This window comes from Fistularia commersonii, chromosome 1 (genome assembly GCF_037954325.1).
Source record: "Fistularia commersonii isolate RoL2024-O1a breed Wild chromosome 1, RoL_Fcom_v1.0, whole genome shotgun sequence".
Taxonomy (NCBI): Eukaryota; Metazoa; Chordata; class Actinopteri; order Syngnathiformes; family Fistulariidae; genus Fistularia; species Fistularia commersonii.
The window spans coordinates 18,270,504-18,287,036 of record NC_141284.1 but is presented as its reverse complement, the minus strand read 5'-3'; the positions used below and the strand labels follow the sequence as shown (position 1 = coordinate 18,287,036).

The following is a 16,533-nucleotide window of genomic DNA, read 5'->3' as shown; positions in this document are numbered from 1 at the left end:
TGGAAATTGAAGCTGTGTGTCTACCCAAAGTAACACAGCTTTGGTTGAAATGCTGATAAATGTTGCCTAATAAGGGCAACAGATTCTGTCAGCCTGCAGCCAGTGGTGTGTATGCATCTGTGTGTTCGAAAGGATGTTGAATGAACTGAAGGGAAGGGGAGTCCTGGAGATCAGGCAGCTGCAGATTTGGCCCCGGCCTTAATTGGGCTCCTCTCCTCGACTGGGGGGTGGTGAAAGCAGTGTTTATAAGAACAGCCCAAGAAAAGTTTGACAGCTCAGGGCGCTACAGCTCCCAATCCCCAACAAGCACGTGATGTCATGGGCGTGCATGAGAACGCACAAGCTTAGCCAATCCTAGCGGGCACTGAGGGCAAGAGAGGTGGGATTTAGCTGTAGACAACAGGGCCACAAAGAGACATCCAACTCTCTCATTCACAGTCAGCAGATGCAGAGGCCCTCAGACTGTGTGTGTCTGTGTATGTAGGCTACACACACAGCTGTGTTACAATATTCCAAATGGTAGTACATGGGTTTGTAGAAAAGGGTGTGTGACACATGTGGAGCCACTCCCAGCTGCCATCGGTGGGGGCCAATGGATCAGTTGTCAATCACAGAGTGACATATAGACATCCACCCATTCACTCTCTCATCTACATCTATGGGCAAGGAAAATACCAGAACATATCATGGTTTCAAGACCCCAAAACACACAAACGCCATAAAGAGTTTAACTCCTCCTTGGTTTTGAATATGAGACACATGAAAGACAAGATACTGAGTCATAATTTTTTTTTAAATATAATATGAATAGGTACCTTTTTCCCCAAATGTGTTGTCCTTTTGTTTTATATTACATGAGTTATCATAGAACTTTCTGCTATATTTTTTAAGTAATTTGTGTGCGTGTGTGTGTGTGAGAGAGAGAGAGTAAAGGCCTGGACGGCAAAGGGCGTCCAACCCAGCGGAGGCTCAGACTCACCCATTTCTTGAAAGAAGTATCCATTCTTGGACATCCCGGAGGGCGGCACCTCTGCAGGAGAGACCAGAAGAGAGAGAATCACTGAGGTGGGTCAGGGTGAGAGGAACACCCACCCATATGCAACCCTCATTGGTTATTTAAACAAGTGAATCATTAGGGATAGCAACTCATTAGTAGCTGTTTCAGATGAAAAAGTATCTCATCCGTGTTATAATATTCATGCATGCCACAAAGATGCCCTACCACCAATCAAGAGAACTTTTACAGAACTAGGGGTGAGGATTTCTATTCTGTTTACAGTTGCAGTATCATAATAGTAATTCATACTCATAATTATGTGATTATTGAGTCATAATTGGCAGCTGCATCTTAAACTGTTTTCAGAGCAGGTGGCTAGAAGTGGTTTATTGCTTTTGACTTCTATCTGGATACATGGTGCTCTACAAACAGATGTTTTACAAATAATATATTTGGGTGTTTTTCAACTAACTGTTGGCAGTGTGAAAAAAATACAAGGGGCAAACATCTGAAGCTGTTTCCAAGGAAACAAATATTTCATTTGTCAGAAATATATTCTTTTCTCTTTTTTGTTGTTTGACTTTGTTGGTTTTGTGCTCACACACATACGTTCAGGTTCTGAATAAAAAACATTCTATGATTCAGGAATTTGGTTTGCATGGCATATGGACATACGTGTGTGTGTACGTATGTGTGTGCATCTGTGTCACCTGACTACATCATACCGATTTCATTGCATGAAGTGTAAAATTCGGAGAATAATTACAGCAAAGACCGAATTTTCTGGTCTGACATCACAGCATCCCTGTGTGATGTCACAGCCTCTATGTGACATCACAGCTTCTCCATGTGACATGGCAGCCTCGTTTTGACATTCTGGCTTCCCCACACCAATCATATCTCCCTATGTAGCTGAAAATACAGCTTAAATCCCTCTTGTCACTCATTTATCGCATTTTCATTTGCCGCATAATTTCCCGCCACCACGTTTAGGCCCAGTTGGCAACATTGGTACGCATGAGAGAATTTGTTTTCTGGCAACGTGTAGAGTTCTGAAAGGAGAACCTCAAGCCTTGAGTGCTCACACTGCTAGCAGGAAGCGATAATATTCGGCATACTGATTTGATCAGTGTCCTCACAGATAAACTGCAGTGAAACAAAAAATAGTTTGCAGTAGTATTTATGAAGACAGAACGACAAAAAAAAGAAATGAAAGAAAAAGGAAAATGAAATCTCTTTCTGGGATTAAACTTAATCTGGTGTTGAGCTTTACTAAAAGGAGAGCGGAATGTAAAGTGATTGGATGGAGAATGGAGTGTGTGCACGTGCGGGTAACGAAAGGGTGGGTTGAAGTTCATTGAGCTATAGTAGGCTTAGATTTTTACTTTTTTTAAAGCCGATATAATTGTGTTCCTTTTCAGAGATGGACACAACGTTCCTTTGTTCCCCAACGTAATTTTCTGGAACCATTTTTCTGGGGCCAACTGGGAGAGACCGATGTGCAAACTTGGCAAGCACACACATTTTATCGAGGAGTGATTCGGGCGCCCTGACCAACATCCAGAAAGTGACGTAACCACCTGAAGTTAGAGGAGGGCGCCCTGGCATGGCACAAATTCAAGTAAAGGTTTTTAATTAATGTTATTTTACTCTGGAAACTGCATGTACCTGTATGTGTGTGTGTGTGTGTGTGTGTGTGTGTGTGTGTGTGTGTTGGGCGGGACTCATGAGCATGGCAACGGGAGGATCATTTATCATTACAACAATGAACTAAATCAATCAGGCTGGGGATTGTTTGCTTTTTTTGGCGACTGTTTATTTATTTTCTTTTCCTTCCTGCATTTTACTTTTTCAGCCATCTTCCTGTCAGACATCTTCTTTTGCAGGAGGAAAAATAAAAATTGCAATTTTTTCATGCGTTATTTAAGGCTTTGAGATGTTTTTGGGTGCTTGTGTGTGTCGTTTACTTTGCTTTTTACATTTTTAAGTAATTCTTTGCTTCTTCTATTTTATCTCAATTCTGAGGTTGGGGAAATATTTGTAATATTTCCATCCTTTCTGTTTTGTATATCTTTAATCCCTGCTTGGTTACCCAAAACAACCAATACTTCCTGCTGTACACACACACACGTAACAAAACAGAGCAGAACACAAGTGACAGAGGTCATTTCAGGAAGTCAGTTTCTGAACTCTCACAACTGCAACTCGTATTTGCACTTCAGTATCAGTAGTGTCTGAGTGATCGGTTGACAAACCACCTCCTAGCAGCTGGCATGCAAAGCTGGGCTGACTATCTCTGTTTCAAAGCTAGATTCTGTCTCCTGACAAAAAGTGCTAAATTGATTAACATGAAACTTGTAGTTACTCACTTAACCACAATTGTAGAAACCTAGTATTTGGATTTTGCTTCCTTGTTCTACGATAGTAGGTCAGACAAAAGGGTTTGTGTGTCCAAGGCCTTTGGCTCGCCAATGTCTGACAGCAGAGATTACAGCTGAAACAATACAACAGAGTTGTATTTTATTTTTTGGGATTTTATTGTTCTTTATTAATCCCTTGCAGGGAATTCCTCTCTGCATTTAACCCATTATGGATAAACCATGCAACCAGCAGTTGGCGGCAATCTAGCAGCCCAAGGGGAGCAGTTAGGGGTTAGTGTCTTACTCAACAACACTTCAAGACACTAGGAGGAGCCGGAAATCGAACCAGGAATATTGGATTCCAAGGACGATCGCTCTACCCCAGATGCCACACCGCCCCCAGACATCGATGGTAGTGGCTTTTTGCTCAGCTCACGGTTTCCGCTTACTAGTCTTTCTTACAGAAAGTAAAATATACTGCAGAGTGACATCATCTCCTAACAATCTCATACCAGATCGGTCGAGTTTCGGGTTAACAACGACCGCCATTGGTGCCGATGACCTACAGGGTACCAATTGGGGTTCTGTGGGTCGAAGGAGGAGAGGGGAAAGGTATTTTCCGCAGCAGAGAGAGAAGAGGAAAGGCAAGAGTCTGTGACTGAGAGTAGGGACTTTGAATATTGGGACTATGACAGGAAAAGGTAGAGTTGGTCGACATGATGCAGAGAAGGAGGGTGGATATACTGTGTGTCCAAGAGTCCAGGTGGAAAGGTAGTAAAGCTAGAAGCTTAGGAGGAGGTTTTAATTTGCAGTATCATGGTGCTGATAGGAAGAGAAATGGAGGAGTTATCTTGAAGGAGGAGTTTGTAAGGAATGTTCTGGAGGTGAAAAGAATAGTCAGTGTCAGATAGACTTATGAGTCTGCAACTGGAAATTGTGGGTGTGATGCTCAATGTTGTTGATAGCCCTGTCCCGCAGTTGGGATGTGAGTTAGAGGAGAAGGAGAAGTTCTGGAATGAGTTAGATGAAGTGATGCAGAATATCCCCAGAGATGAGAGAGTGGTAACTGGTGCAGACTTCAATGGACATGTTGGTGCAGGGGGATGAAGACCTGATGGGGAGATTTGGTATATAGGATAGGAACACAAAGGGACAGATGGTGGGAGACTTTACAAAAAGGATGGAAAAGGCTGTAGTGAGCACTTTTTTCCAGAAAAGACAGGAACCTAGTGTAACTTATAAGAGCGAAGGTACGAGCACGCAGGTAGACTACATCCTGTATAGACGAGGTAACCTGAAAGAGATCAGTGACAGAGAGCGTAGCCAGACAGCATAGGGTGGTGGTTTGTAGGATGAATCTGGCAACAAGGAAGCTCAAGAGGACAAAGGCAGAGGACAAAGTGGTGGAAGCTGAAAGTGGAGGAGTGTTGTATGGTTTCCATGTATGGTTTCTGGCCAGATTATTCAACAGGATCTTAGAGAGTGAGAAGATGCCTGAGGAATGGAGAGGAAATGTGATGATGCCCATTTTTAAGAATAAGGGCGATCTGCAGAATTACAGCAACAACAGAGGGATAAAGTTGATGAGCCATACAGTGATGTTAAGAAAGAGTAGAGGAAACTAGACAGAGCAGAAGTAAGCATATGTGAACAACGGTATGGCTTCATGCCTAGAAAGAGGACTACAGATGCAATATTTGCTTTGAGAAGGCTTACAGAGAAAAACGGGTCAGAGGAAGTTGCATGGTGCTTTTGTAGACCTTGAAAAACCATATGACAGGGTGCCAAGAGATGAATTCTCTGCAGATGACATTGTGATGTGTACTGAGAGCAGGGAACAGGTTGAGGAAAATCTACAGAGGTGGAGGTATGCTCTGGAAAGGAGAGGAATGAGGGTTAATCACAGCAAGACAGAGTCTGTGTGAATGAGACAAACCCAGGTGCTAGAACCCAATAAAAGGGTGGGGCTACAAGGAGTGGAGTTCAAGAAGTCAGAGGATTTCAAGTACTTTGGGTCAACAGTCCAGAGGAGTGAAAAGGATCGATAGGATCAGGAATGAGTCTATCAGCACATGTTAGATGTTTTGGAGAGATGGTCAGAGAAGCCAAACTGAGATGGTTCGGTCATGTGCAGAGGAGGGATAGAGAATAAATTGGTAGACAGATGCTGGGATTGGGAACTGTCAGGCAGGAGGTCCAGAAGAAGACCAAAGAGAACATTTATGGACGTAGTGAGAGGATATGAGGGTTGTTAGTGTGAGTGGGGAGGATAGAGTATAGGGTTAGATGGTGGAGGTTGATTCTCTGTGGCGACCCCTGAAGGGAAAAGCCAAAAGGAGAAGAACAACACATCATCACCTTCCTTCTCGCTAATCGAATTGCAAATCATCATCACAGAGTTCCTGCCAGGCCAATGATGCTGAAAAACTTTGTTCACAATGCACTTCACCACTAGTGCCAGCTGGGCTAACACTATGGAGGGACATTAACCAGCAGCATGGTCACCAAAAAGCGGAAAAGGAGGGAATTTTTAAAATCACATTCTACCACTGTTACAGCAGCTCTGTCCATTGTAGCTGCCTCTGAATGGAATATCCATTGGAGTGCTACTCTGAGGAGAGCTGCCCCTTTTTGGGTGATTTTCAGTCAGGTTGAAATCTCCGAGTTCTACCAGTAATTGTGCTAATACTTTTGTAAGCCATTTGTAACAACAGGCATTGCTTAAATAAAGGTCTGTCAATAAAAATCTATGTTTTAACTTATACTTTGTTGCCCTCTTTATGTTGTGGAACATACCTTTTATGAATAACATCCTTTTATGCCATTTCTTATTGCACAATATATGATAAGATAATGCAAATAGCGTAATGCACCTACAATTGGACCTCTGTGTCATACATATGGTTTTAAGCATGAAAGTTGTTCGACTGAGAAGCATAAATATTAACACAATGATGGCAATGGTGAAGCAGGCTTCTCTCTTCCTCAGAGATGACTGAATGTGAACTGACACTGCTTTCATGAATGAATGGTCAATCCACTATGGTCAATGTGGTTAATTTCACTAGTCACCTGTTAATTTACCTTTTCAATGCGTCGCCTTAGTCATTAGATGCAAGATTAGATGCAAAACATACTGACAATGAGAATCTACTGAGATGTGCTGGATCATCAGTCCAGCAGCTGCTCTTGCAGAACGTGCTGCTAAATGACAGGAAGGTGAGGTTTAGCTCGCCTGGTGTTGTCGTCAAGTGCCTTGTGTAAAATTACTTGATGGGAGAAAAAAAAAAAAAAAAGCTGGAATGGGCTGCATGGTTTTATTGTTCTTTAATTGTGTTTTGTCATGAAGTCCCGTCACATGCCCATGACTCTCATCAAGAGACGTGTCGCTCCTATCTGGACGGAGACGAAATTTAATCGAGTGATTTATTAGCCCAATGCGGCGACCTTCAGGAACATGGACGGCTACTGATGTAGAACCTGTTCTAAATGTCAAAGACATTTAAGGTGAGCTTCTCACAAAGTAAATGCCAGGACATTTTAAGATTTAGCTGGTAATGCTGGACCTTAACCTCGGCCATACCTCACATCTGTCACGTCATAAAATAACATCGCCTATCATTAAAGTCCACCCTTTTGCCCCCCTGGCTGCCGAAAACTAAAATGATGATTCAAAGGAAAGGAAGTGCTTATTGAAAAGCGGAGGGACCCCGGCGGGGTCAGTGAGAACCTTCTCCATTCACTCGGGAAGTATTTACCACAGGATGTTTTCTGCCACTGACAAGAATCTGCTGAAGTCAGTGCTGTTTGCCTTTTTTCTCCTTTACCAAACACAAAGAAAAAAAAAAAAAAATATATATATATATATATCACACAGTGAAAACACAATTTCCTTTTCCCCTACCATCACCTCTGTGAAGCTTATACCAGGCGGACATCAACAGTCACTCATCTCAACCTGAAATTAACTAAACCTTGTTCTAACATGGGAGGAAAAAGCAGGACCAGAGAGGAAATTGTGGACGAGGGCTAGCAGGATTTCCACTAATAAATGTAAGACAGTTACAAGTACAGCGTTATTACACAGGTATGAAGGGATTTCAGTCATACATTTAAATACATCATAAATAAAATGTCATCAGTCACATGTCTGTATTAAACCGTCTTCTGATGGAGTCTGTCACTCAGAGGGTGTCATTACACACCACTTGAGCACAGAAAAATGAGCCGACCAAACTACAAGGATTGTAAACCAGAGGCGAGGGAATGACAGTTGAACTACAATATCCTGCAGAGTTGCCTTTATCAGGCATAGAAGGACCCAGAGTCCCTTCAGGAAACTGTGTTTTTCAATAAAAATGAAACAAAAAGAGCCCTGAGACATCACTGCACTCTGACCTTCACCTCTCCTTCAAACCAACTTGACTGGAATCGCGGAAATGACCTTCAGACACATCATACTCCTCAGCACGACAGGTCCCCAAACAAGGATCTTTTTAAGACCATAAACATCGAGAGAGGACATCAAGGATATACACACGCACACACACACAAAGCAAAAACCAAGTCATCTGCATCCTGCTGTTGTAAATAAATCCTCTCCTAGTAGCCAAGGGTTCCCTGCATGCCCATGTATTCGCCTTGACTGTTGTGCTGTTTATCTTATGTGCGCTCATCGCCTGCCACCAACAGACGGGGACGCTTGTGGCCGCCTAGTCAGCGAGCGCAAAGTGCTGGGGGGTGACTCAGCGGTACGTCACGGAGGCATGGAGATGCAGCTTAGAAGTTTTTTGGATTAAACGGTGGAAAGCGGGGTTTGTCTCCTCGAGCGCGCGCACACACATGCCCACTCCGTCGCCGGGCAGCTTATTAAAGACCTCAACAGGCTTTACGCTCTGACAAGCTGAAGTTGCAGGGATGCTCTTTTGCGGTTAAAATTTGTCTGCCAGTTCTCCTGAATGCTAAGTGGACTTCCAGCAACTACATTGCATTCTTCTCCAAAACCTCACTGGTTTGATGGCGGATGGTGCTATTGATTGGCACGGTGCACCTGGAAAAGGCTGCAGGCGTCGATACCCTTCAACACGTCATTTAGAAATTAAAGAAAAATTTGTAGAATAAGCATTTGCATTAATAAGTATATATAGTTAATCTGCAAGAAGTTATTTGGAAGGATCAAAATAAAGATTAGAATGCAAATCAAGGTAAATATGAAGATCAACCTTAACATTTTTTAGCTAAATCTTGACTAAAAAAATCTTGGATCTTCAAGACAGTTTTTTGAAAATGAAAAAATGCATCTTGTAATTTCAACTCAAACCCAAGAATCTAATGAAATCCATTGTTTGCTACTTATCCTGCACTCCTGCTGGAGCCTATCCCAGCTGTCATCAAGCGAGAGTCTGGGTACACCCTTGACTGATTGCCAGTCAACCACATATACTATCAGACAACCATTCAATCCTCATTTGGGGCAATTTTCCCAATTTTTTTCAATTACCCCAATGCATGTTTTTGAACTGTGGGAGAAAACCAGAGGAAACCCATGCAGACACGGGGAGAATATGCTCCCTTGTTGGAATTGAACCAGGGTCCTTTGTGCTGTGTGGCTGAAGCGCTGATCACTGTGCCACCGGGACGCCCTAATAGGGAGTTGTATTGCAAAATACATAATTGAACAGATCAGTTCGATTTCTTTTTCTGGTTCTTTTCTTTCTTTGCGTAGCTGGTAATAATGTCGACATCTGTCTGGTTTGCTTCGAGAGTGAAGCCAGGAGATACGTTTAAAATAAAACTTTAAAAGAAGAAATGCAGAAGTAAATCTACCTCTTCAAGAGCGAGATGCGGGTCAGTCAGCGTGGGTGCCAAGATGTGAACATAACATGCAGCAGGAAAGTGGAAGCCTTCACAACCGCAAGCAGGAAGTCGGGTACATGCGAGATGTTGGAGGGGAGCCCCGCCCAGCCACTGGATTCTTACTGCAACTCTATTTATGCCTGACAAACATGAACCAGCCATGTTTACAGAGAGAGTTTCTTCATGCAGTAGGCAGCCTGATGAAGATGAGGATGCTGCTGCTGCCGAGGGAGGTCGACTAACGCCGCATTCCACAGTTTCCTTCCATGAAGTTGAGGGTTTTGGTCTCTTCTGTGTTTTGGAAGGTGTTACATGTGACCACAGGGGCCGGGAGTCATCCCCTTCTAGTTAAATCAGGGTAGGGTTCTCACTTAGGACATACTGAATAAACTTACATTCCCTTCTCCCCATTGTCCCCTTCTGAGCGTGCTCTGTAAATCCTGAGCAGGTCATGTGTTGCTGTCTCCTGATGGATGACATCTCTGACGACCAACACTTTTGTTTAATCTTTGTTGATGCTCATGTGTTTGAGGTGAAAGGAGGAGAGTGTATGTGTTTTGGACTTGTTGAGTCCACAGTGATCAAGTAATAAAAACAACACATTTCCATACACACACAGAGGATGTATAAACTGCCTGTAGCATCGAGTCAAACCAGCGGCGCTAACTGCGCTCGGCGCTGGTTCACCTGTTCCATAACAGAACCCTACAGGGTTCTACCAGATGCTGTGAAACCCCCCGTGGTCATGGGTCCTGCTTTCAGATCTGTTTTATCAAAATGAAAAGAAATTGTGATGGAAACATGAAGTCCAAGAGATGGAGGGAGGAAAAAAAAGCCTCCATTGGGTGCACTCAGGGATGGTTCAGGTGATACAGACACCGCAGGCAATGATGTCCCTGTCAATGATTGTGTGTGGGGTAACAGACCATAACAAAAATGACCTCAGGAGTTAAATCCACCTTTAAAACGTAATGTCATTCGGAATGGAACACATGCGCACACATCCACACACCCACACAAAATGCAGATGGTTGTGTTACAAAGGGCATCCAGCATAAAACTTTAGCCAAAACCAAACATGCAAATCAAACCTAATAATCTCATAGCGGATTGGTCGAAGCCCGGGTCAACAACAACCACCATTAGTATCAATGACCGGGGTACCAGTGGAAATTGGGCAACTGGGGGCCGAAGAAGGAGAGGAGGAAGGTATTTTTTCTGCAGCAGAGAGAGAAGGGCAACGGCAAGAGTCTGGGACTGAGAGTAGGGACTTCTACTAATATCGAACTTTGACAGGAAAAGGTAGAGAGTTGGTCGATTTGATGCAGAGAAGGAAGGTGGATAGAATATGTGGTCTGGAGATCAGGTGGAAAGGTAGTAAGGCAAGAAGCTTGGGAGGAGGTTTTAAGTTGTACTATCATGGTACTGACAGGAAGAGATATGGGGTCGGAGTTATCTTGAAGGAGGAGTTTGTAAGGAATGTTCTGGAGGTAAAAAGAATAGTCAGTGTCAGATAGACTCATGAGTCTGCAACTGGAAATTGAGGGTGTGATGCTCAATGTTGTTAATGGCTATGCCCCACAGGTGGAATATGGGTTAGAGGAGAAGGAGACGTTCTGGAATGAGTTAGATGAAGCAATGGAGCATATCCCCAGAGATGAGTGGTAATTGGTGCAGACTTCATTGGATATGTTAGTGCAGGCAAGAGAGGAAATCTGGTATTGTATGAGGGAGTCTGGAGTGGCAGAGATGTATGATAGACTGGTGCAAGACATGTATGCTAGCTGTGAGACAGTGGTGAGGTGTGTTGTAGGGGTAACAGAAGTTCATGGTGGAGGTGGGGCTTGGTCAGGGATCAGCTCTGAGCGCCTTCTTTTATACAGTGGTGTTCGACTGGGAGTGACGAGGATCAATAGGATCAGGAATGAGTCCATCAGAGGAACAGCACATCTTAGATGTTTTGGAGAGAAGGTCAAAGAAGCTAAACTGAAATGGTTCGGTCATGTGCAGAGGAGGGATAGATTATTAATTGGTAGACAGATGCTGGGATTGGAACTGTCATGCAAGAGGTCTAGAAGAGGACCAAAGAGAAGATTTATGGACGTTGTGAGAGAGGATATTAAGGTAGTTGGTGTGAGTAATGAAGATGGAGTAAATAGGGTTAGATGGAGACGGTTGATTCGCTGTAGTGGTCCGTGAAGGGAAAAGCAAATAGGAGAAGAAGACTCAGCATCTCAACTGGGCTTTTGTTTTGTTGACAACAGACCAATATGGCAGTTCTTTTCCTTTGGGCTGCACCCTTTAAGGATTTCCACAGCCAATTTTCTGTCTCCATCACACCCTCTCCTCTGTATCCTCTTCTCTCACACCAACTAACTTCATGTTCTGTTTCACTCCATCCATTACACATCTCTGTGGTCTTCCTTTAGGCTTCCTGCATGGCACTTCCAGCCTCAGGATTTTTCTGACAAGTATTCACTATCCTGGCTCAAAACTGACCCTCCCCATCCTTGTAACTCCAAAAGATAACCTCAACATCATCTTTTCTACCCCCAACTCAACTTTAACTGGAAACCTCCAGTTTAACATACTTCCCTGCCACACCTGACTTCCTCATACAGTATCACAGATTCTCTCTGCATCAATTCATCTAACTCACTGTAGAATTTCTCCTTTTCTAACTCACTTCCCATCGGTGGGGCAGAACCATTAACAACATTGCACATCATTGTTTCAGACTCTTCAGTCGATCTGACGTTTTGTTTACCTCCAGCACATTCCTACTAAAATTCAAGATAACTCCTCTTTCCTTTCTCTCCCTATCAATACCATGATAGAAAACCTTACCTCCTGCTCCTTGATTTGCTACCTTTCTACTTGGTCTCCTGGACACAGTCAAACATATCAACAATGTGATCAACAATATCTAGCTTGTCTTGTCATGATGCTAATATTCAAAGTCCATTCTTTTGGTCCCAGACTCTTGTGTCTCTTACTTGAACCTGCAGTAGTCACTCACTTACTGTAAAGAGCACCGGTGATCAGTGAGGTGCATACCAAAGTCAAACCCAACTTGATGCTGACCATCAGGGAATATCAAGCAGCCATGGCCGCCTCAAGAAGAAGAGACTTCCCAGGAAAAGATTGGCGCTTTTCTACCACATAGTTCCAACTCAGCTCAATTTCATTGTTTCCTCCATGACTTCAGAATACCTCCCCACTCTGGCTGAGGCTGTCAAAGCATGGTGGTGCGAAACTCCCAATGTCGTTTTGAAAGAGACACTTAACAAAAACAACGAGGATGTGGATACAATGTGTACTTGCTGCTCAGTCTGTGGCATTTTGTCACGCAAAGCAAAAGAAGTGACAGAGAAAACGACAGGCAGCCAGACGCAGCAGCAGCAGTCATACTAACATGTAGTCTGCATTCTCTGGCCAATCAGTTGTCGTCACCTTTTTATAACAGTACAAGTCGGAACCTCACCAGTGGGTTAAAAAAGGGTGGGGTGGGGGTTTAGCTCAGAGACCACTGGGTCAGAGTGCTGACCTATTGGCCAACTATGACATGACCAGTGATTTTAGGGAATCCAGTGGAGAGCCCAATCGGAGGGGTTTTCTGTCTAGTGTTCTTTGTTTGGCAGTGAAGACACCTGATTTCACAATTTCACCTGCAAGAATGGGAGAACACAGTCTGCCTGATCATTAAATCCCAGAATTCACTGTCCCTGGATCAGGGCATCAGTGCAATGAGCAGCAATCAAGCTTTAAATAAGACTTTGCAACCAGTAAACTAAGCTGGAGGAAGGTTCTTGGGAGAGACACAGCAAAGGCGCCTGTATTCATTACTGTTGCTAAAACGTTTGTTGATAGTCATGTGACATCCTCTGTTCACCGTCCCAAATAAGCAATTCATCTTTTCCTCATTATGACAATGCATCCTTTTGCCACACACCATCCGTCCCTCATAAAACAGAGCGTTGGTTTTTATGGCCCTGTCTGACTCAGCCGTAGGCAGCCGATATCAGCTGCCGAGTACAATAAGACCAATAAAATCAGATGAGTGGCACTACTGATGGTTAATCAGCCAAAAGCATGATCAGTTTGTATACACTCCCAGATGGACACCAATGCTTTTCAGATGTTGATATTCGGTTGTGGATACATTGCGATGTTGGATTGAGCTCCTGATGACCAGCTGATGTCAATATTGCATTGTTTAGAACCTGCAAATGAACCAAAATATGAGCTTCTTCTAAACGTCTATATCTTAACGCCCACAGAGAGACGTTTTCAATTGTGAAGGCATATTTGCACATTAAATAAATTTCCGCCACTTCATTGACTAATAACGTTATGCTGATTTTTGATGTCTTCCTCAGGTTAGATTAATATTCAGTGCAACTTCTTATTCAGCTTTTCAATTGAGTTGATAGACTTATTCTTATTATTCACGTCAAATCAGTTGGGTTCCTGGAACAACTATGAACTGAATCCCCATCTGTTCCTCATCTCCATTGCCATTCTTTACCTTAATTACTGCTTGTTTAAAACAAAAACAAGACCCGAATCAAAGTTCCGCCTCCTAATTGTATTCTTTTGGCAGCACGTGAGCGAGCGAACGTCAGCGGTTTATCAATAATTGGCCAGTAAATGAAGAGAAAACCTCAAGCAGCCACTGCGGAAGCGGCTGCCAGGCAGGCATCTGAGGTGAACGCCGCATTATTTGATGAACATATTTTATCCTGAGAACCTTGAAAATACAATGAGTCATGTCAGAAAAGGGAATAAATCAAAAAAAAAAGAAAAGAAAGACAAGAAAAGCAACTTTTATCAGTCACTTTCCTTGAAACATAAATTTTCAAATTTAAGGGTAATCATGAGCCAGGACTCTGCAGCAAGTTTTAATGAGGGATGCCTCCATCACCAGCAGAGACACAGACGTTTATCATCGCCTTTCAAACAACCCAAGGAGTAGGTGGCTTTCAAATTATTAATATTAAATTGGGAACTATTGATTATGTCAATGACTGCAAATATAAATAAGGTCCATGATCTCAAATAATACTGTTTATACTGCAGAGCTTCTCTTCCATATCTTTTTTTTTTTTATACAATAAAGCACCAATTTTGTTTGTGTGAGTGTGGAAGGTATGGGGGGCTTCTGGCGCTTTGGCAGACAGCTGTGTCCCCAAGCTGATGACTGACGTTGATGATGTCACAGTAGAACACTAGCCACTCATTTGGCCATGGCTGAGCTGTCTGGCAAAGCAGGTGTACTCTGACCTGACTGGGTGAAGCTGCATGTGTGTGAATGTGCACACGTGTGCGTGTGTGCAGCCTGCCAGAGTGTTGCATGTTCAATAATACATTCCTGCATGAATATGCATCCGTCAAATCCGGGCTGCCCCCTTCCTCCCATCCCCACAACAGACGCTGTGCCATCATCACAGGAAATTTGTACAAATGTGTGGTCTGATCTGCTCTGTGTCGGGAAAAAAAACCCCATAAGATAATTGGAATTTCTCCCAGCGCAAACCGACACTGGAAACGTCCAAACCCCAGTGAGTGGAGTTTATAAAATAGAAGAAATATGTAGATGCAGCAAATGTGAACTGAATCACTTTCAACAATGTGAGATTTTGGAGTATTTCATGGTTCAACATGCACACACGGAATGCTCCAGCGTTGCCCTGGACATAATTAATTTTGAATAACTGTCTAAATGAGAATTTGAGTTTGTGAAAAAAAATTCTGTCCCTGCAGCACTTAAGCTTTACAGGACCTGTTGTTTTGGTGAATGTTGAGATCTGTTTCCTAGCAACTGGGCCGAGGGAAGGGGTGACCCTCCAGTCCTTTCACCTGAGAGGGGGCCTGATCTGGTTCCCGAATGAGTGAATAAGGACGGGCCACTATCTGGTGCTTTCTGACTTGATTTACGTTTTAGCTTTAAAAAGACGTAATGGAAAAAAAAAGAATAAATTAATAATAAAATCTTGTGAATGTGTGAATATCAGCAACCCCTAGAGATTTTACTCAAATTTGGAATCAGGACAAATTCTCTCCATGTTTGCTATGAATGCATTAAAAAACAAACTGTGTTTGTTGAAAACATTTTAATATTTAAATCATTTTTAAATTGCAGAATCAATATCAGCAATGTTAAGTTTAATTTTACATGTAATTTTTTAATGGATTATAAATAAAATAAAACACCTATAATGGTGAATTGGTGCAATCAAGAACTGAAACTAATTTCATCCAGATTTCTACTTGTTTCTCATTCTTTTTTATTTCAGTTAGTTCTTGCAAAATCCTGATGCAACTTGTTGATATTTGATTACATTCTTGAAACCACAATTTGGAATCGCATTATATAACAAATGCTCTGCTGATGTTTTGGGGGGACAAAAAGGATATAGTTAGGCTGTTTTCTCCTTGAGTTTCTGGGCAGTTTCTTGCCTAATTTGAGAGATAATACTAGTCCTGCAGTTAAAAAATTCACAGGAATTTTACACAATAAGATCTTTTTTCCATTTATGAAAGGATCCTTGAAGAAACCAGCCTATTTCTCATAGAATATTTAGTTTATTTTTTATAATTAAAAAAAAAAAAAGTCAATTCTATTCAAAATACATAAAACACATACCAATATTAGACTACAGTAAATATGGTTTAGGAAATTACATTATTTATTTGTTGGCACTTTCAAATAAAAATAATTTCAAAAAATTTTAAAAACCTGTTATTAAAACCTACTGTTTGTAATAACCATTTTATAAATAGGTATGAGACAGTACGTCTGCTTGTCGAATGTCTTTGGGTTCCGGGCAAGTTTAAAAAAAAAAACAGCAATGGAGCTTTTAGAAGTACATTTTTCACTGTATCCTGACAATTTACAGACCAATGGACTAATTGATAGCTCGATAATGAATATAACCTTTGGCGAGCAAGGGGGTACCCAGCCACTGGTGTTCTTCCACATGCACATGCGCACATATGCACCCACACACAGTTACTGGCCAAATAGCTTGCTGCTGAAATTGGCTGCTCTGTATTTTATAAAGGTGGTGGTGGTGTGAGTGTGGAGTGTGGGGGGGGGGGGGGGGGCAGACCACCAGTGAGGGGATTCCTTTTCCTGCTAATTGCTTGCACATTCGCTTCTTCCTTCAACTCAATTAAAGCCAGACCGCCATCTCCAAGCCACCCTCCTCTCCTCCAGTTGTCCAACGCCCTGTCTCAAAGCCTTTCATGTGACGCCTCAACCACCATCCCAACACCACCACCCCCGCATACAGAGTTTTAGCTAAATTGATGTGAGGC

General features: G+C 42.6%; 1 protein-coding gene across 5 annotated transcripts in view; it reads right to left on the bottom strand.

Annotated features, from left to right (window-relative positions):
* slc4a11 (solute carrier family 4 member 11) overlaps positions 1-16,533 on the bottom strand; it is a 117,846-nt gene that overhangs the window by 62,122 nt on the left and 39,191 nt on the right. For all 5 annotated transcript variants that reach the window (XM_086152406.1, XM_086152380.1, XM_086152389.1 and 2 more), the window contains one exon: positions 980-1,030. In XM_086152406.1, the coding sequence (XP_086008532.1) occupies positions 980-1,030 (51 nt within the window). Of the gene's footprint in view, positions 1-979; positions 1,031-16,533 lie in introns of those variants that run through there.